At 34.0% G+C, this 21,399-nt stretch overlaps 2 protein-coding genes across 3 annotated transcripts in view; both read left to right on the top strand.

Annotated features, from left to right (window-relative positions):
* The window catches only part of LOC106673164 (cytoplasmic dynein 2 heavy chain 1), a 61,694-nt gene extending 58,587 nt beyond the window's left edge, over positions 1–3,107 (top strand). Inside the window, exon 77 of the mRNA XM_024228138.1 lies at positions 2,616–3,107. Coding sequence (XP_024083906.1) covers positions 2,616–2,768 — 153 coding nt within the window. The 3' untranslated portion in view covers positions 2,769–3,107. The remainder of the gene's footprint in view (positions 1–2,615) is intronic.
* Positions 3,108–5,407: 2,300 nt separating this feature from the next.
* On the top strand, positions 5,408–16,418 carry LOC106673165. 2 transcript variants are annotated; one of them, XM_014405182.2, is made up of 6 exons: positions 5,408–5,491; positions 5,560–5,697; positions 7,958–8,146; positions 8,546–8,683; positions 12,740–12,898; positions 16,248–16,418. In XM_014405182.2, the coding sequence occupies exons 2-5, from the start codon at positions 5,634–5,636 to the stop codon at positions 12,844–12,846; spliced, it is 498 nt and encodes a 165-aa protein (XP_014260668.1). In that variant the 5' UTR covers positions 5,408–5,491; positions 5,560–5,633; the 3' UTR covers positions 12,847–12,898; positions 16,248–16,418. The 2 variants fall into 2 exon arrangements, with proteins under 2 accessions (XP_014260668.1, XP_024083907.1); XM_024228139.1 differs by having other exon boundaries at positions 5,479–5,697.
* Positions 16,419–21,399: the final 4,981 nt, after the last annotated feature.

Below are 21,399 nucleotides of genomic sequence, written 5' to 3'. Positions count from 1 at the left end.
GCTAGTTTTTCTAATTTACAATAAATTACCAGCAGGCTTCAAGAATCACTCACTCCAGGTGTTGGCATTCCGTGGTCAGACCTCGGTCTTATCTGTCCAGCCTCTGATGTTGAGCTCCAGTGGCTCTCAACGGTTGTCGCAATCAGCACCAATGCAATCAGTCTCAATCCAAATCCACTCACTCTTAAATACATTCTTTCTTATTTACATCCCATTCACTCCGTACTGATATTTCTCCTTCACCCTCTACACATATAACTAATCTAATTGAGGGTCGATGTGGTACTCAATATTCCACCATCGGCCCCTCAGTGCACTTTATGCTAATAAATACATTCACTCACATTAGGTTCTATCAGTACTATATAGTATACACTATGAAACGGCCCTGTTTCCTTCACAAATTGGAACAGGGGACCCAGATACTTGCTGCTGTACCCAAGCGTTTTTGATAGTAAATTCAATAAAAATTTCAGGCACTTGTAAACAATGTATGAATCATTTTGACCCACTATTATCTGCCATGTAATATTCCATCCTCTTAGAACTTCTCAGGTGTTTGTGCGATATGAACTCCTCGATGTTTTCAGTTGTTCTCAAGAACTCAAAATAAATGAAAATCTGCAGGGTCAATTATCAGCCAATACTGGTTGTTTCTGGTCAATTCATTGGATTCAAATGGATTCTTACAATTAGAGCCTGGATTTTTATGCAATTGCATATTGTTTTTGCTAACACTTACGATCGTGGTGGTGCATCGTAAGTGGTGATCAGATATTTACCAAAATCATACTTCTGCAGTACAGAGGATCAAATTTTATTCTGCATATTTTTTGTTTACTTGAAAAATATTGCATGCATATTTGAAGAATATTGCATAAATTTGCATTTTTGAATAACATTACATAGTCATTTATATAAATAGTATTGCATAAATTTGCCTATTTGAAGAATTTGCATAAATGCTTAAATGAAGAATAGAGCAGAAATTTGCCTATTTGAAGAATTTGCACAAATGCTTAAATGAAGAATAGACCAGAAATTTGCCTATTTGAAGAATTTGCATAAATGCTTAAATGAAGAATATAGCAGAAATTTGCCTATTTGAAGAATATTGCATAACTTCTTAAATGAAGAATAGACCAGAAATTTGAAGAATATTGCATAAATGCTTAAATGAAGAATAGAGCAGAAATTTGCCTATTTGAAGAATTTGCATAAATGCTTAAATGAAGAATAGACCAGAAATTTGCATAAATGCTTAAATGAAGAATAGACCAGAAATTTGCCTATTTGCATAAATGCTTAAATGAAGAATATAGCAGAAATTTGCCTATTTGAAGAATATTGCATAACTGCTTAAATGAAGAATAGACCAGAAATTTGCCTATTTGAAGAATATTGCATAAATGCTTAAATGAAGAATAGGGCAGAAATTTGCGTATTTGAAAAATATTGCATAACTGCTTAAATGAAGAATAGAGCAGACATTTGCGTATTTGAAGAATACTGCAGAAAATTGCATATATGAAGAGTATTGAATGAATTTGCATTTTTGAATAATATTGCATAAACGCTTATATAAATAGTATTGCATAAATTTGCGTATTTGAAGAATACTGTATAAAATTGCATATATGAAGAGTATTGAATAAATTTGCATATTTGAAGAATAGAGCATAAATTTTTATACATTAATAGTATTGCATAAATTTGCATATTTGATGGTTTTGCACTAATTTGAGTATTTGAAGAATTTTGGAAACTAAAAATATTTTTGGTTACTTAAAAAGTAAAAATAAACTAGACAACCAAGAACATGAGAAGGAAAAACAAGAGCCTAAAATTTTATTGGTATACAATAGAATTCTCTTGAAATAATTGGCATCTTATTTCCAAGACTTCTGCTTTTCCTGGAAAATTAAGTTTTCTGAAGTATACAACGTAATAAACCTAATGGTCTTCTAAAATAGCAGGCTGGATTTTAATTTCAATTCAGTTTAAAGTTTTAGATGCTCATCGGTACACCTAAAACTTTTTAGACCACTTTTTTACTCACAAATATCATGGATCTTGGTGTTCTGTATGGAAATGTTACACTACTTAGCAATGTTGGGGACCGAGTATATTCAAAGAAATTTGAAACCATTTATTAAAAAACAACCACGTCAATTTTTAGACTTCTTTTAGATTTTGCCTTGTTGATGACCTTAAAATAGGTTGAAAGCTTGGCAGATAATTAAATTTTTTTTTCATCCGCTTGACCATACAGAGATCCAGATTATTCATGAATTTTAATTCAGATCATGAACTTATTAAGCCTAATTATTTATTTTGTATAATTTTTGAAATTATATGGGTTTTTTGTGACTGAAATTTTTCTGTTATGTTTCTTTTCAAATAAATATGTGCAGATTAAAATATGTCTAGATTAAAAGAATGGTTAATTATTTGTCTGGTGATGTCTCTGACATTCACCCTGCGTATTTTAATATTTTTGGAGTAAATTATATGGCATATTTGAGGATTATCCCTCCGAATCCCACCAATATATTGTATATTGTAGATAATTTGTTTAAAAAATATAAAATTACATTTTTTTATATTTGTTTTAGTCATACAACTCCAACTCGTTTTCAAGGATTGCTGTTCCTTTATATTCATCAGAAAGCAGGGAGAAATTGGTAGCAGAGCTTACGATTCCGTGCATTGACAAAGAGAAGAACCAGTGGATCAAGTCTGGAATCGCATTCTACATATTTTCATAGAGTTAAAATTGCAAGGATCGCTCTGAAATTTTGGAAAATCAGATTGCACAGCCAAAAAAAGAATAGATCGAGCAGACGGAATTTTATTCAATAGAATGTGATATAATACCGATTTGTGTCGATAATTTAACCAAATAAAAATTTTCAAAAAAATATACGGTGCATTGTGTAGATAGAAAATATATTAATCTAATGTACAAGTGAGGTTCAATCAATAAATGTCTTAAATTTTATATAAATAAAATACACCATTCATAGTGATAAACATATTATTTAGGTTAAAAACATCACCAACAATGTTAATTAAGAACAATAAAACTTATCAATGTGTTTTAAGAATGAGTTATTTGCAGTATGTTTTTTTATTTTTTATTTATTTTTAAATAACTAGTCACTCAAACTCCGTCTTCAAAAAGTTTCGCATGATTATGACAATTCTGCTGTGTGAATAAAATTCATTTCTTTTTGCAATCTCCCATATGTAGAAAATAATAATCTGAAAAGATAAATTGTATGTAAATCACTTTTATTTATTTAAAAAAAAATATATGTATAACTTACATTTGTTTTCTACACAGTTATAGCATTGCATAGAACATATACTCTCGAAAGTAAATTTGTCATTCATGATATCTTTGGCGCAGATCGGCGCCTTATCAAGGCAATTGCATTTACATTTTACTTTTGTTTTGACAGGTTTCCCATTGGCTGCTGAGAAAACTAAAAGGGAATTTTTTGTGTTAATATTTTGTTTTTAACATGAGTTATTTCCTAGTATTGAGTATTTTTTATTATCATTTAACAAGCAATTTGTCAAATGCAAATTAGGGTAGTTTTTATAGAAATCATGTTTAAAATTCAAATTATTATCTTTATATTGAATTTGATATATTTAATTAATTCATGAGGTAACTGGGCTTTATTTCTACAATTCTAAGATCAAAAATCCAAAAAGTCAACTTTTCATTGATCTATCAATTTTAATAAAGTTTCTAGCTTGACTGTTGAAATTCCAATAGCTTTAACTTTAATTTGGTCTTAATAAAAACCAGTTTGGCATCTAATTTTAGTTTGGTCCTTGCTTATATAATAGCAACGAAAGTTTTTTGTTAGAACTTACCAAGTGAAACGAGTAATAATAATAATAACACTTTCATTGTCCAACAAGAAGAAACACCGTATACGAACACTGCACAAGACTTAATGGGCTTCAAAAAGAACAGTTCTGTGGAAAATTTGCTGTTATCTGTTTATTAAGGAACTATTGTTCTGGTTTGTCTAGCAAACAAAGTTGTAAATCACATAACGCAAACAGAACTGAGCTTGAAATGCGTTACAAATATTTACAGAATGACGAGCAGTTGGTAAGTGAAATGGAAAATATTTTTTTAATTACATACAACATGATGATCAAAGGATATATAAGAACATTTCATTAAATAATCAATGTTTAGATCATAATCCAGAAGCACATTATTACTCTTAGCTGTGATCTTTTCCATGTTTTTTATTTTGTATTTTTTAAATTTATTTATGATATAATTATAATTTTATGGTGTGTACTAGATGAAGTGGTATTTAAATGTACAATTTCTTTTTAAAAAAATAAATACACTGACAGGTAAAAAATTCCACCCAATGGATTTTTTTTTTCTCGATAAAAGAAAATTCTGCTCTTAATTTGTCTCATTGTTTTTCCAATAAATATTTGTTTATGCTGTTTTAAATTTGGAAAGATCAATTACAGGTAAACACACTTAATCCTTAATCGAAAACAGGATAAATAATTTTTCACTGTTTACTTTTTTTGGCACTTAAAATGTTTATTCAGTCTCATTTAAATTCTGAAACATTAAACTGTTTAGTTTTCATCTTTGTTTTCTTAATTTCAATTTGTAAACTTAAAAATGCCGCTTAGTGGGGAGGATGTTGTGCGTGGTGTGGCACTTATCCATGATGGACGCTCCATCCGGATGCGGCTAATGCCATCGGAGTGCCCTACGAAACGCCGTTAGACTTTTGGAGAACCTGGACCCTCTAGAGTAACAGAACCACAGGGTGACCGTTTTTTGACTTTGAGAATTTATCAAAGCACCTTACTGTTGTTCAAGCGATTTATCAGCTCCAGGAAGTTGGATGCATCCAAATTTCTGAACACACTGTTTGAAGAAGATTAAATCAGTACTGACTGGGCTTTTCGCCCCCTAAGAGGATGAGAATTGACCAGAACACACAAGAGTTGCAGGGCTTGCATTTGCTCGAGAACACGCCCATTGGTCTTTGGACGATTGGTCTGCTGTACTTTTTACAAATGAGTGTAAATTTGTTCTTCACCCAGACCATACCAAAGTCCAGATTATTCGGGAGTTAAAAAATGACATCTAATATGAAATATATATCAGTTTAAACAGTTTCTAGGAAGAAATATTTTCCTTTGTCATATTGTTTGGGCTTTTGGAGAATCATCTAGATAAAAATTAATGAACGTAAAGTAAATGTTTCATTTGGTAACATCTTTAGAATATTTATTCTAAAGTTGATTTTTGAGATTTATTTTAATTTTATAAATCTTGTTTTTGAAATTCGTCCAGATATTTACAATTCAATGATGCGTCATACAGAACAGTGTTGGTGCCTGGTGGTGGAGTTGTTTTGGAAGAAGTTCTGAAGTTCTGGAACCTTCCGACCAGCCAATGATTGAAGGGAGCTTAAAGTTTGAACAGGTTTTTGCCGTTGGTGTTCTGTACTTTAATTCTATTTGTCTATTAACGATTTTTCTTTCCAAACGCAGAATCCAGTTTTGCCCGTAAAAAAAAAGCTTTCCAAAGACAACTTTTAACATATTCGTTCAAATAATCAACAAAAATGGTTGGAAAATTGGTAAATAAAGAAAACGCGTACGACGCCAACACACCGTCAGTGAAAAAGAGTACGTTTCATTTTTTTATTATTTTAGTTTTATTTTTTTTTATTGTTTATGAGGTATAAAACCGTGTCGACTTTTGAGTCCTCTGACTCTGGCTGAATGACTGAGTATTGCTGACTGACTGAGCCTTCTGAATCTGGCTGAATGATTGAGTATTGCTGACTGACTGAATTCGTCCCTTTTCTGCTGCATCCTGTACACCCGACAATCTCTTCATGTCTAGGCCCGTGACGATCGACGTTGTGCCTTGGTCATGTGTCTTGATTCAGTTGTACAGTCGACTGAATGAGCATTTTTGCTTTTCCAATCATCCTCTTTTATATTGGTTTACCAACTAGGGAAGGAAAGGCAAATTCCATTGGAGACAGTCACCATCCTCCTTGCAATGGTTGGTCATAATCTGGCCGCCAGTGCGCCACCTTAAGGTCTCTGCCCACTAGAACGTAACATACTAGGATCGTGTCAGGCACGAAAAAACAAAAAACAAAAAAAAACGCTCCGGTCGCTACTATGCCCACTGCAACGGATGAACCGCGTTCTATACCTGTATGTATCGCGTATGTAAAAACGTTTCGTAGCCGCTCTGCTTTGGCTGTCATACATTTCTTTTTTAAAAAGCGTCGTTTGTCAACTTTTGTTTTCGTGTGAGAAGTGATATTTGTTAAATAAAGTATGGCTATTAGAAAATTATCTATACGAGAATTGGCCATGATTGCCATTATTTTGGACGAGGAAGAGGAAAAAAAAAACACTAGATGCTACTGGATCCACGAAACTCTATGAAATCGAGTAACAACAACTATTCTATTAGTTGTTCATCGTCCATTTTTATTACGACACAAACACTCACAATACAATAGAACACAAACACAGATCTCTTTGTCAAATGCAAAGAACTTGTGTGGAACAGGACAGCAACGCAGTAGGCCGGATGCGCACAATGGTCACATGTCATACACGGCGCGGGCCGACACCTGCAAAATATTTTCGGTAGCCGATTGTTGACTGAATGTTCATGGCCTACACGTGTTGGCCGGTGACGGAACAGTGTAGTGGGCATTTTCTAATACTAACTGATGTAAAGAATATTTGTTTGCATGTGTCGGTATGGTTACGGTCCTAGTATGATACGTTCTAGTGGGCAAAGACCTTTATAATTAAACAGAACTCTCAATGTTTGTTCCCTACTAGGTTGGCGAGCCATTATTACAACCTGCATTATTTTTCTTACTCAAGTTTTTCAAACCCAGCTCTAAACATGGCAAATAGTCAAAATGCACCAGACAGACCGAAATGATTGGAAACCACCAGTCTATTTACCTCTTAGAAATGATGAACGATGGAGTGAGTGCGGTGTTCAGTTTTTTTTTTTTTTTTTAAATAGTTCCTACTCACAGTAAGTTGTTTTCCATCGATCCGGATTTTGAGCCCTTAACTCATCAGCAGGTTGAAGGATTTCTACAACCACGTGGTTGTTGGAAAACACAGGGCAGAGGGGCAACGAGTAGGACAGTAAAATGGCCAAGGAAAGTTTGATGAAGACACCCAGTACCCAAGTAGCCCAGGACAGAGCAAAAAGTTCATCAAGGATGCACTAGGATAATAGTTGGACACTACAGACTCCAGAGGCATATGTATAGACTACACAGACATTGCTAGGAAAAAAAGACAACGGAACATGTCATCTGTCGGTGCGAAGATTTATGTAGGCTGAGAATCCTACTGGGAGAGGAACACGCGAGTCCTTCAAAAACTTTGGGGCCTGGTGAAAACTCTGCTTAATGACGAGAACTAGAGAACAGAGGAGATACCAATAATCACGGTGCACCGGTCATAAAAAGGTCTACTCCTTTTCCTGCCTTAATATTTTAATCTGGGCTGGGCTGTTAGTGTTTCCCCCAGGTTCAAAGAACATATTCCGATTCAGAGTCGGCAAGTATCTGGCTCAGAATTTGCTCATTTTCTTTAGGTACCATTTTACTTGACAGTGACCAGTAAAGAGACCAGAATTTTTCTTAGATTTTTGTCTTCCTGTTTGAAATAATTGTTAATTATATATGTTAATTTTTAAACAAAACATTTGGGATAAAAAGGTCACTGTCACAGATGGGATTTAAGCCCATGGACTTAGAAACTGTACTGTTAATTTTGAAAATTTAATTTAATTTTTTAGTTACTTAAACTTGTAATCAAGCAGTTATTGCAAGTCTTTTAAGATATTCATATTTATTGAAGATAAATACATTTTTTTTCACTTAATCAGATGTAACCAGACCAATGTTGTTAAAGAGGCCGCTTCTCGATGTAAAAAATACGATCAAACCTTCAGAGCAGCAACTTATGAACAGCCCCAATCTGAAACTTGCCTGTAAATCTACTGTCAAGGAATTAGCTAGAGACGATTATGACGATATCATTGATGACCTAAAATATCCAGAGAACAATTTGATAGGTAAGCGCAACATTTTATTTTATTTTGTTAAATCTGTTTATATGTTGTAAATAATATATACAGGGTTTACCTCTCTGTTTGACGTTTAACCTTTGAACACACGATTAAAGTGTCCTAAGTCAATTAAAATACACATTCATACTACACTGATGGATAAATTTAATGCACTACTCAATTTATTTAGTTTAAAATTAAATTATCTTTTTACATTAGTTACAGGTTAGTAGGACATCAGTATGTTATTACCATCTTAACCTTGAGCACTGACAATCAAGTTGTACTGAGATTCTATTATTGCTAGCTGAAACCCTGTGTATATATTTTATTATTATTATTATTATTATTTGTTATAAGAATTATTTTTGTAAAAAAATTTAAATATTGGTATATATTTTTCAGATGATTTTCAAGACATCCTTCCTAGCAAATTGTTGCCAACTCATGAAGAATTGAACTGCTTCGTTTTGGGCATATATCCTCCTGGATCTGGTGAATGTAATAATTTTACCAATGAAGAAGATGAGTTATTTTTTTGTGGTAATAGAAAACAGTTGCTTTTATGATATCTGGTGTAATTTGTTATCAGTCTTTGATACTATAATTTTATATTTAAAAAATGGCATAAAATAAAGGCTTGGACGTACAGAAAGCGTTCCTTAAAAATTAATATTTTATATTATTACTACAATAATGTTATTAGTAATACTAATGAATACATTCACACAATTTGGGTAGTCACCATGTTTTTGATATTATGCCAGCGACTTCACACTGCTAATATATATAAAAGTAAATAACCTATACTACAATATTTCATCACAAACACACCCAAACATTTTTCACACTAATAAATACATTCACTCAAAATTAAGGATATTATATGAACCTATATACCAAAGGGCTCCCTATATGCGTATACATTTTGTTCTTCAGGTATTGAAACAACTACTTATTATAACCACTACTGTGCGTTAGAAGTTGTTTAAAATCTGCAAGCAGGCACAGCTTCTTCTTTGCAGCACTAATTCCTAGCATTTGTTAATATTACGTTGTCGATTGTTTTTGCTCTCTGCCTGTCAAACTTAAGAGCTTCATTTGCTCCCGTGTATTTTTTTTTTATGAACGGTTGATGACTCCCCACTGTCAAAACTGCTGCATGTGCTACTTTTTTAGTAACCAAAAAACACATTAAGTTCTGTTGAAAAAAATGTTGAGTATGAACACAGTTTAATAATTCTTCCGAAAGTTTTTGTTGCTGGCAATCTTAGATATGTAGATTATACATTAGTGTTATGTGCACGACTTGCTCAAGCATGTTAGAAAATCAAAGGTTGATGGGAGAACTTCATCTTAACAAAGTTCTAGAAGAGACATATTTTTTTATACAGAATTGTTTTCTCTGTTGAACAAAATGAAGGTTAGTCTTGAAGACATTCCAAATTTTGAAGGATGTAAAGAGAGCAAAACAAACTTTAACTTGAACGTTGTAAACAATGACATTGTAGAAAAACCATAATTTAGTGACAGCAATGTTTTGCTATCACTTCTGTGATGACATGAAAGCATTGTTTTGTATTGGAAACAAAATTTCCTCATGGTCTGAAAATGCTCGGAATCTCTCAGTAATGTTAGATCTTAAAAAAAAGGATGAAAAATAAAGCAGATAAAGTCAAGCGAGTATATAACAATGGAGACAATAGAGATTGGTCAAGATTCATTTTCAATTACTCACAATCTGCCTTGACTGTCAAAACTAAACTAATCTTATTTGTATACGGTGACCACTTTGGACAACGGAGTAGAACTGTGGGGTTCTGCGAAGCCATCCAACATCCAATACAATCCTTCCAATCAAAAGACCTTAGACAAATTGTCACAGCTACTTATTACATCACTAACCTCACTATCCACAATGACCTCAACAGTCCTTTTGTCAAAGAATCAAGAAGTCAAAAATTTTCATACCAACCTCTCGACCCATCCTAACCTTACTACCTGAGCCTTCTTTACACATTCCCATCCCGAGAATCCGCCGCATTGCCTTAGTCGACAATGGCCTTGGGACCTCTTTGCCCCTTAATCCCTCACACTGAGTGCCAGCATTGGCTGGTTCCTCATAGCATGTGTCCTCCGAGTACAGCGCTAGTGTTAGTGTTAGTTCACTAATTTCGTGGTCCGCTTTACCAATTAATACATGAAATTAATTAAGGTTTTTAGTTGAGATGAAAAAAAGCTAATGGCACAAGAGGGATTCGAACCCACGACCTTCGGCTAGATACGCCACTGCTCTACCACCTGAGCTATCGTGACCTCGATCCACTCGGACACCAACTCCCCATCTCAACCCCACCTTATGAGTTTTCCCTCCTTTTGCCATTTTTCAAATCTCGTGTAATCGGTTTGGATTCTCGACGACAATTGAAATGGTGACGGAGAGCTTTAGTGAAGTGTACTTCATTTTTAAATCATTAATTCACTAATTTCGTGGTCCGCTTGACCAATTAATACATGAAATTAATTAAGGTTTTTAGTTTAGATGAGGTCACGATAGCTCAGGTGGTAGAGCAGCGGCGTATCTAGCCGAAGGTTGTGGGTTCGAATCCCTCTCGTGCCATTAGCTTTTTTTCATCTCAACTAAAAACCTTAATTAATTTCAGTTAGTGTTAGTTTTGTGACCGTGTGAAAAAAAAAGTATTGTAATCACATTTGTAATATATACGAATATGTATAGGGTACAAATAAAAAAAAAAAAAAAAAAAAAAAAAAAAAAAAAAAAAAAAAAAAAAAAAAAAAAAAAAAAAAAAAAAAAAAAAAAAAAAAAAAAAAAAAAAAAAAAAAAAAAAAAAAAAAAAAAAAAAAAAAAAAAAAAAAAAAAAAAAAAAAAAAAAAAAAAAAAAAAAAAAAAAAAAAAAAAAAAAAAAAAAAAAAAAAAAAAAAAAAAAAAAAAAAAAAAAAAAAAAAAAAAAAAAAAAAAAAAAAAAAAAAAAAAAAAAAAAATCACGAATGGAAAAATTGTAATATGTAATATAATTGATTTTACATTTATTAACAATTCTTCTGATTTAAGTGCTGATTTGTTATTTATAACAGAAAATGATGTATTTCTTCTTGAATCAGTCAGCTTGATGGTAAAATTTAAGGTGAAAATATGCTTTCCATCGAAGATTTAGCATGAGGATTTGTTTAACCTAGAAGGGGTAATAGTAGATAATTTTGTTGATAGTGTGAGGGTTAAAGCCATAAATGTGCATTATCCATTAGTGTTATTTTAAAAATATTTTTTGAGGGGATTTCTGTTTCTAGAATAATGTAATTCTTCTACAGGAAATTGGCCAGTATGATCAATACGTTTTTACATCTTTGTTCATTTTAAGTGGCTTGTTTGAATTCTGACCTCTTTGGTCAGGTGATGGGGTTTCAACTTTTCAACTTGAAATTTGATATTAATTTTTTTTCTTACAATCTGGTTCAGAGTAAGAAAGTAATTATTCAGATATCGTGAGATGCGGTCTGGTGTGATGTAGGTTTCAAAAAAACATTTTCTTTATCTTGCCAACGTTTCGTTCTTTATTGAGATCATCTTCAGGGCCTGGGATTTACAAACATTGTTTAAATTTACGTAGGACAAGTAGGATGTGGAAAAAAGTGAATTTATACAATCCAAAAAATTTTATATTCAATCAAAGTATTTCTACTCACTCAAAGTGTTTGTTTTCTGCGTACACACGCACACAGTAAAAAAGTAAGTGCCTTTGCACACTTGTTTGTGTCCTTTTTTTGTAATACTGTATATTTATGTTTCTTGGTACCTTTTTAACTTCTGGCCGTCTTACCTAGTTGTACATTTAAAAAGTGGGGCATTTCTTATGTTGATGTTAAGTTTTAAAACTCGTCCAAAATGTTTACTGTATGATTCATAGAAAACCGTTCTTGTCTCGACAAAGCACACCTTCTTTGGGTTCCTTTGTAGCCGAAAGTTTAGAATTGTATGCATAGTAGACCAAGTTTTTCTCTACAAATGGCGGCCTTTCTTTTTTCTATGTGTATCGCATTTCTGTTTTTTAGATTTATTTTCCTATGTAAGAAAATGTTTTTTATTTTGTTTTCGGTTTTAGCAGGTCACTTTTAGTGTAGAATGAATACTACAGCTTCATTCTGTTAATTCCTGATTCTCATTTTTGTCCTCAATGTACGTAATTTCTTGTGAATGAAAGCCTATAACGTTTTCTTCCATTCCATAATTAAATTAAATTTGACGTTTAATCTCTTTCATCCATTCAATATGTTATGTTGCTATCAACACTTAGCACCTTCATTCATTAATAAAACTATTTAAAAAAAAAAAAGGACGTACTACTTTCTTCCACTCATGTCTGTCAATTATGACAGAATATAAATCTAGCTAACGGGGGGGGGGGTGTCAGTGGCCACAACGGTTAGAGCACCGACACTGGGACTCTGAAAGGGTCTGGGTTTAACATAAAAAAGATTTTTCTCTCCCAAAACAATGGGAAAAACATAATTTTAAAATAAAGGCTGCCTTTCCATCATTATTTCACTATATATTTTTTTGTTTTGTTTTTGTTTCCTTAGAGGAACCAGATCGCAGCAGATTTGATCTATCATCAGATTTAATATTGCTAGACGACATCTCAGAAGTTTCATATGAATTTATGGAAGAAGACGATAACTTCCATTGACGAGACTGATTAATTTCTTTTTTCTCCTCCCTTGCGGGGTTTTCCATTCAATGTAAGTAAATCACTATTTTCCCTTATTGTAAATTTTAAACAAAATTTTTAATTTTTTTATGGTGTCCATCCTGATTTTGTGAAACTCCGTAATAATACGATGGGTATGAAATAAATTGTCTTTTCTACCTATTGTGGAAAAGTCAATTTATTTCCTACCTATCATTTTTAAATAAAATTATCAAAGTTTGGGTGATAAGATCTTCGGAGGTCATACGGAGCAAAAATAACTTTTTGAGCTGTGCCAAGATTTTGGTGGTTTATTCCACCATTACCAGGGCCTGTTTATTAAAAAACCAAATTGACACAAATATCGGGTAACTTAAGAAGATCTTATCACCCAAACTTAACTTGCTGTAGCCGATAAACAACCAAAACAAAACAACAAATAAATACATATTCAGTTATGAGAAGTGATGAGTGTGGAGGTGATGAATGTGGATGCTTTCAAGTCAGGGTTTTGTGTTCCCAAGCACTGCAGTGTTCTGGCTTATCTTTTCCTAGATCCTTAGTTCAGTGCAATCATCATTGACTGTCATACAGATAGTTACTTTTCCTGGTTTTCTTTGAATCCCAGGTTATGTCTCCACTGAGCTGTTCACATTCGAAGATGTTATGGGTGGCTGTTTCTTCCTCCTCATTGCAAAACCTACAAATAGGGTCATCATTGAATGTACCCATGTTATATAGATGGTTTCTCAGATGTCAGTGACCGGTACATCACTCTTCTGAGTTTAGCTCTCTCCGACAGAGATTTTGTTAGTTTTGGTGAGAGTTCTTTTGACATACACTTGTGTTTTAGCACTTCTAGAGTTTAATAACTCCTTTTATCTTTTTTATCCATTCTGAGACGGAGGATTCTATTTTTGTTTTTGTCATTTTAAATATAGGTGCAGGGACCTATGGTCTTACAGATCCTCTGCCAGTGTATTTGCCTTCTCTTTACCCAAAATTCCTTTGAGTCCTGGGTACTCAAAATATGAGGCTGTTGTGATTTCCCAGGTTTTGGAGATTATGGATGCATTCACTGTATAATTTTGAGGATTTTTTGTCAGTTAACCTCTTTTAAAATTTTCTAAGGCTCAAGCGTTGTTAGTTTAGCTTGAAAGACCAATGTGTACTTCCCTAATGAATTTGAGTGCTCATGTTTTGGGCTTGTACGTAATAACCCCTGATCTGGTTCCTTAATTTGTTTTGAAGCCATCTATATACTGATTGTACCTGATTTCCTCCTGAATTCTTCTTCTCCTCCGTAGACATTTGAGACTTTATTGGATGTTGTAAAGAATGTTTCCGGGATCATGTAGTCACTCTCCATTTTTTAATAACTGATTTTATTGATTATTATGTGCCAGAAGATTTGGTTCCCATCTGATTTGATTGCTTCTGGAGCCTAAATGCCTTGCTTCTCTTTGGATAAATATTTCACATAGAGTGTAATAATAATTAAACATTTATTAAAATAATGATTATAACATCACAGTATGCATTCTGACTCTTTTTAAATTGAAGTGCTAAAAGCATCTGTGCTTTATGACCTTCAGCTAAATGTATTTTGGCATTTTTACTTCATTTTCTTTGCTGGCAGTACAGTATACAGTACACAATTGGCATGGAAAATTAGAGAAAAACCCGCTCACACTTTTAATTTAGAGTTAAGTGGAATCCTTACAACTTGTATGAAACATATATAGAATTAAATAATTTATATATACATAAGTAAATACATACATAAATTTTAATTAAATGTATAAATAAATATGGAATAAGTAAGTATGTAAATGTATAGGAAAGTAACAATAATTAAATAAGTAGATAAAGAGATGAATAAATAAATTTGTCTATGAAGACAAATCAATATATTATGTATATACAAATTATTTATCATAGAATAGCTTTTATATGTTTATGCTTCCATTGAATCAGGGTGTCGTACTTTCCTATGGATCTGCAGAGAAGATTTTTGCTTGAGGTGAGCTTACAATAAAATATTTTTGTGCGGGTTTTCACTGCGTTGTAGATCCAAGAAATTGCGGTCTATTCTTGGAGTTACTCTAGCCTGGTCCGTCTGCAAGATGTCACACGTTCTGCATTCTTCGAAGTTTTAGAATATTTGATTTGCAGGTGAGACTCCATACAGGACACGCATGTAATAGCATGGGTTTGACAACCGTGTTATATCGCCGGTATAGGGTCTCCCTCAGGTACGGCGGGGAGGTGGATGGGTAAAAAAACCAAAACTGTGTTATAAATAAGGCACTTGTTGCATACCGACATCCCTGATTCTTTGGACAGTAGTCGGTACAGAACTGTTAGCAAGTTCAGCTTTGTCAAACCTGTTCATTTCGAATGGAGTATTCTAGTGAAATGACAGGGTCGTTTTCATTGCACCTGTGATGGATCTGCCATTGTATGCTGCTTAATGTTTGGGTAGCTTGTTTTTGCTGAGTTTTGGTCCACCAGATTAATGATCCATAGGTTATTTTGGGTCTTATTGCCATAGCTAATAGGCTGTTTTCGACTTTAGTCTCCAAGCTTTGCCTAGACTTATTGGGTTCATTAACAATAGTTTGGTTTTTGATATGCTTCAAATGAATTTTTTATCAAAGATATTTAGGTATTTAACCTCATTTTTTAACTTCAGCATTTCATTAGAGAAGCATAAGCCATGTATTTCTATTTTTATTTTCTTGGTAAATGCAGTTTAGTTTTTCAGGGGCTTGCTTTAAGTCCCTGTTGTCCCTGTTTGCAGTTTGTTGAGCCCTTTTTATTTTCTAGACGCAACCCACCACTGGTCACAATAGACCCTTGTGGTCTATGTGACATGGAGCTTGCAGTCCATCCTTATAAGGAAACCTGTACCACTCTGTCAATACATTTGGGATTTCATTGCTAAACACGAATTAAAAGATGTTTTGTCGACCTTGAAGGCGGAAAAAAATATGTTACACTGAGGGGACTAAAATGCATTGGCTTTATACGATTTAATAAGATTTTTTCAAGGGACCAGCACCGAGATTTTACTTTATTATCAAATGATCCTTCAATATCCAACAAAACTTCTAACTCTATTCTACTGTTGTTTGGTGAGTCTTCTATTTTTATAGTTATTTGATGTAATGCTGGTTCACACGATTTTACGTTTTGGTCGGCAAGTTTATGTGATTTTCAATTAGTCCCTCATCTGTTTTGAGTAGAAAGGATGTTAGACTAATCAGTCTGTATGTTTTTGCCTCTCTGCAAAGTGTGGAGAACAAATGTGCAGCCGCTCCCATTCCACTCCAAAAGCACACTTATAAAATATTATTAGTATAATTATTTAGTTATGTGTATATTTTTTTTATTTTCAGGTGGAGAAAAATGGTTGCATTTACTTAATCCAGCCGCCAGCAAAGTCCCTCTAACGAACAGACTAAAATAGTTGACTTTTTTTTTTCAATCAATGTTGTTTTTACTTTTGCTATTATATTTATCATATGGTGTAATGACTAAGTACATTAAAATGAATTTTTTTTAAAGTAGTTTATTATTGTATATTATTAATTTTACAATTTGTTATGAATTTCTTATCTATTTTTATAATAATAATATGTTTGTAATGATATAGTGGTAACATTGAATGTATTTTTTATTTTTTTTATTGCCTTAGGTTTTTAATATTAGGAAGAAAACTTATTTTGGAGGTTAGGGGAGTTGAAACAAAATTCCAGGGGCAACGGTGATAAGCAAACTGACGACTGTGGGGTCTAAGAGCCAAATTTTGACTAGCTAACTGAACGGCATTTGCATGTATAAAAGAGTAGAAAATAAGGAACAGAACAATAATAATAAACATAAAACCAATAAAATTTATCACACAGGAGGTGAGGTCCAGTATATTTAAATATGCATTTCAGTTAATAATAATTTTTTTTTGTGAGAGGATTTTAATTATGTGGTTATATAACCCTCAGCGTGTCGGTGTTTTTGAAAAAAAAGCCATGCAGGGCCGCTGGATTCAACTAGTTGCCTCATCTGAACGAGGCCTTATTTCTGATTTAATATAATTATATTTTTACAATTTTATTTATTCCATTTGACCATCAAAATATTATTGTTTTATATACTATCAATTAATAAATTACACTGTTGATAGGAGGCCCTTGAAGGATGTGACTCGCAGAGGGGGGTCATCCTCACCTGATTAGGAATAGGCTGTGCGAGGTTGACACACTTTTAGGCTAAAGCCCACATATAGGGAAAGGTTGATTGTCTACAGAGCCATTCCTTGGCTCTACATAGGGAGCATGTAGGAATGAATTGTGCTTGAGCCCAGCAGTGAGTATTTGGATCCACTGTATGGATTCTGGAAACGGTTGTTTTATTGCATATTGTACTGATAGTTTTAAGTACCTATTAAGTGTCGAGAATGAATATATTTATTGGCATAATCGGCCTTTGATGGTGGAATATTGAGAAACCCATCAACCCTCTTATCGTCATGCATTTTAGGGTAAATGAGAGTGTAAGTGGTGTTGGATCTAGAAATTGATTGTGCTGAAATGACCTAGCGTTGTTAGCCCTTGTATCCCAACCTCGGCAGCTGGATGGATAAGATTGCCACCACCCGGGTTCGGTGATTATTCTCAAAGCCTGCTTGAAATTTATTATAAATTTCAAAAAACTGAAATTGCTGGTAGACTGCGAGAAGTGATCACTTAGCTTGGCATCCATATGTATATACATCCATGTGCAGAGTGGGGCTTATATAAATCAGTAAATAATAAATTGATCATTTAATTGTTATTGGAAAACAATTTGTATAATAGTTTTTTCAAAACCACTATTTTACATATCAAAAATGTAAACCATTTTGGAATAGATCTGTAAAATAGGTCCATAGCGTTTTTTAATGGTAGATTCCATGAAAATTGTAGGCACTTGGAAACAAATTTATTCAACAATATATTAACCATTTTGTAATTCTGTCCTCCCAGTACGTCTCAGATTTTGAGGCATTGAGCTTTCTGTAGTGGTAAAGTGAAATGGCCGGGCAAATACAGTGGGTAGGGTTGCACAACCAATTTCTGACGCTCTGGTGGAAAACAATATTCACACAATTAGCCAATGCCGGTCATTTTGATCAATTTGCTGACTTCGTTCCAATATGCACTAGAATTAGCAGTTTGGCTGAAAGAAGCTCATAATAAACCACCCCTTACATTCTCACCAAATGCATACCATGGGGTGTAATCTGCTTTTGGAGTTGTTAAAGGACAAACTTTTCATCTCCAGCTGTCAATTAAAAAAAAAAAAAATTTAGAATTGCAGATGCAATATATGAAGTTTATATGACAGATTCGTTTTTTCCTTCTTTTCATTAGCTAGAGGAGGCACGATGCAGCACGCTTTTCATAAGGTAAAAGTCCTATACCCGTTCACTCAGGCGACAGGTGAGACTCGACCTTCGTGTTGCCAGGCGACCATACCAAAATCGTAACTTGAGGATAAAAAACTCTTTGCACCGTTGAATTCAGGGTCATAATACCTTCGAAAAAATATAAATTGTTGAGTATCTTGCTATTTGAAATATTTAGTTTTCTGGAGAGTTAGATCAACTTTTTGGCTCAAGAGAAACTAGACAAAAATAAAATTTACATGCCTCGGAGTTTTTCACATAACCAATCAAATAAAAAAATACTAATTTATGTAAAGCCATTCTTGATCAATAAAGACCTCAATACCACACACACACCTGCAAATAATTCTATACTTTATTAAATAAATGAAAATCTCCCAGGAAAATCATGAGCTGACGAAAGTTGAAATCCGAAAGGGGGCCAAAATGGAGTGGGGAATACCTAAAGGTACGAAATCAACTCAAAACTTTGGGAAACAAAAACTGGGATTACGAATAAAGGCAAAGGTCATGCGGGAATTTCAGACAACGAGGCTGCAGAGAGCTCGTGGAACAGTTTAATTATTAATTCATTTTAATTTTAGTGATATATTGGAGGATCCCTGTGATTTTTGGAGACAGGTTAAGGCTTCAGACTTTCGGCCATTACATCCCGTGATGGTTCGATGCGCACTGTCACCTTTGGACTTTTTTTCGACGTCTAATGAGAACGGTGGCCATAATGAAAATTGACATGGCACTCATCAATGGAAGGTCTGGGGCGGGACTGGATCTCAAGGACCCTGAATTTGGTAACAACCCCATTTGAAAATGAGTTTCTTTGGTGAAAGTATACCCTGGGCTCAATTCTCACACATGTTGCGAGTCCCCAAAAGTGGAGCCAGGAAGGAGTAAAAAAAATATAAGGACCATATTGATTAATAATTGGCAAATAGAGGGAGAAAAAGTGGATGTTCTAGGCACAAAGATTATTGCAAGTCGCTGACTGCAGCCAAGAAATCAGAAGACATCTACTTCTTGGGAAGAGTGTAAAGGCAAATCTTTATAAAAAAACGTTAAGAGCAGACATTGTACGACAACAAAGGTCCTCATGGTTAAAACAATTGTATTCCCAGTAGTAACATATGGCTGCGAAAGCTGGACCATAATATCTCATAAGAAACAACCTTTTATTTGTCTCTATACTCTCCATGATGCTCTTTTAACGCGAGTTGAGGTCGTAAAGGATCTTGGTGTACTTTTTGATCAAAAGCTCAAGTTTAAACAACATATTTCTTCAATAAAAAATAGATCTATGAAGATGCTAGGTTTTATCATCCAGAACACCTATAAATTTAAAAATCCTCTATGTTTTGTCCATTTTTATAAAGCTTTTGTACAACCCATACTAGAATATGCTACACCTGTTTGGAACCCATTCTATCTAAATTATCAAAAAATTCTTCAATCTGTACAAAACAAATTTTTAAAAAAACTTTCCTACAAACTCTATCTTCCTCCGAATTCTGCCTACCCTGGAATCCGCTCTGAATTTAAACTTTTCGAACTGGCACTAAGAAGGGATTACTTTGATATTGTTTTTGTATTTAAATTAAATATTAAACAATCTCATTGATAGTCCTTATCTCCTCTCTCAACTACAGCTACATGTCCCTTCGTACTCTTTTAAAACCTATAAATTATTTTATATTGAATTCCAAAGCTCTAACTACATGCTCTCTTCTCCTCTACACAGAATGATGATCAAGAGTAACAACATCTGCAATAGCATTGACTTCTTCAATAGTTCTGTGCAATCTATGAAAAACCTTATCCTACAACCTTAGTTGAATGCTTTTATATTTCATATGTACAAAATTATTACAATTTATTTCATTTACTGGTTCAACTAATTCTCGCACTCTAGTCTTATTATATATTTACAAAGAGCATTATTTTCATTAAATATGTACCTAATTATTGTAGTTTCAATTGTCTTTCAGCTTTATTTTGTTTTCTCTGCCTTTTTTGGTTAGTAATTATGTCTTTCATTTTTGTTTTTCAGTTTTTACTCTTTAATTGTATTTATATATTTATCATTTATATTTACCATTTATATTATTACCATGTATATACGTCCTTATTCTTTTTATATATATTATTTGTATTTTTACATATATTATTATATTTTTTGTTATTGTAAAATGTCTTTTTTATAGTGGATTTCGATCCGTAAATAAATAAGGAAAGCTGAGCGAAGGAAGATAGACGTTTGGTGGCCCTGACAAGGGCTGGTGTTGTTTTGTATTATTGAGGCGATGGATGAGGCCGGGACCGTGTTGACTGTGCAGCGGTTGAAGGGACTCTGGTTGCAGCAGTTGGCCAGTAGCCAAGTCGGCTGTGTTGAAAAGCGAGTTCGCGGCTAATGCTGCGAATACCCCTTGCTGTCGCTGTCGGTGCTCAATTAGTGATTGTCGGGAACTCGTCGGGGAGACGAGACTGGACTCTGGACTCTGGAGTCAGTGGGGCAGTGCCCCTGATTATATAATGATTCTACTCTGATTGGCTGCAGAGTGGAGGGCAGACCATTCCAGAACTGGTGGCACCTAGCGGGGACCGTGGTAACTTCAGGTGGCCGGCACAGCGTTTTGAACTGTAGGAAAATTCTCAGAGTGCCTTGTACTACAGGAAAATCAAACCAGTCATACTCCAGGAAATAAAGTCGGACTGCTCATTTGAGAGAATGAAAAGTTATCCACTAAGTGTCATCACTGCTTCAACAATGTCTTCACCTTCCACCTCTGTTTATACCGGGGCTCAACCTGCTTATTTTAGACTCGTCGACGAGGTCTCAACTTTCATTAATGGAGAAAGCCGTCAGCACTAGCTACAGCAGCAAGAGTACTCGCAGCATCATCTCGCGTACTCTCAACAGCATAGGCTGCATACTGCAAGAGCCCCTTCGCGCTAACTAACGAGTCTACCGACTCCTGCTGCATCAACATCCGGCTCATCACGGGCTTCGACCATTGGATCTACTCAAAAACTTCCGGTCACTAAAATATTAAAGGCAAAGTACTTTGGCCACATAATGAGAAGACAGGATACCCTGGAGAAGAAGCTGT

This window comes from Cimex lectularius, unplaced genomic scaffold (genome assembly GCF_000648675.2).
Source record: "Cimex lectularius strain Harlan isolate CLEC.00 unplaced genomic scaffold, Clec_2.1 scaffold201, whole genome shotgun sequence".
Classification (NCBI taxonomy): domain Eukaryota; kingdom Metazoa; phylum Arthropoda; class Insecta; order Hemiptera; family Cimicidae; genus Cimex; species Cimex lectularius.
The sequence above is the reverse complement of the archived record's forward strand: the minus strand, read 5'-3'. Positions and strand labels throughout refer to the sequence as shown.

What these genes read in the sequence shown, in the direction of transcription:
- LOC106673165 (XM_014405182.2), top strand. Translation starts at nt 5,634, where the DNA reads ATGGTTGGAAAATTGGTAAATAAAGAAAACGCGTACGACGCCAACACA. An exon ending in CACACCGTCAGTGAAAAAGA is followed by an intron (nt 5,698 to 7,957) that starts GTACGTTTCATT and finishes TCACTTAATCAG; the next exon opens with ATGTAACCAGACCAATGTTG. An exon ending in TCCAGAGAACAATTTGATAG is followed by an intron (nt 8,147 to 8,545) that starts GTAAGCGCAACA and finishes TATATTTTTCAG; the next exon opens with ATGATTTTCAAGACATCCTT.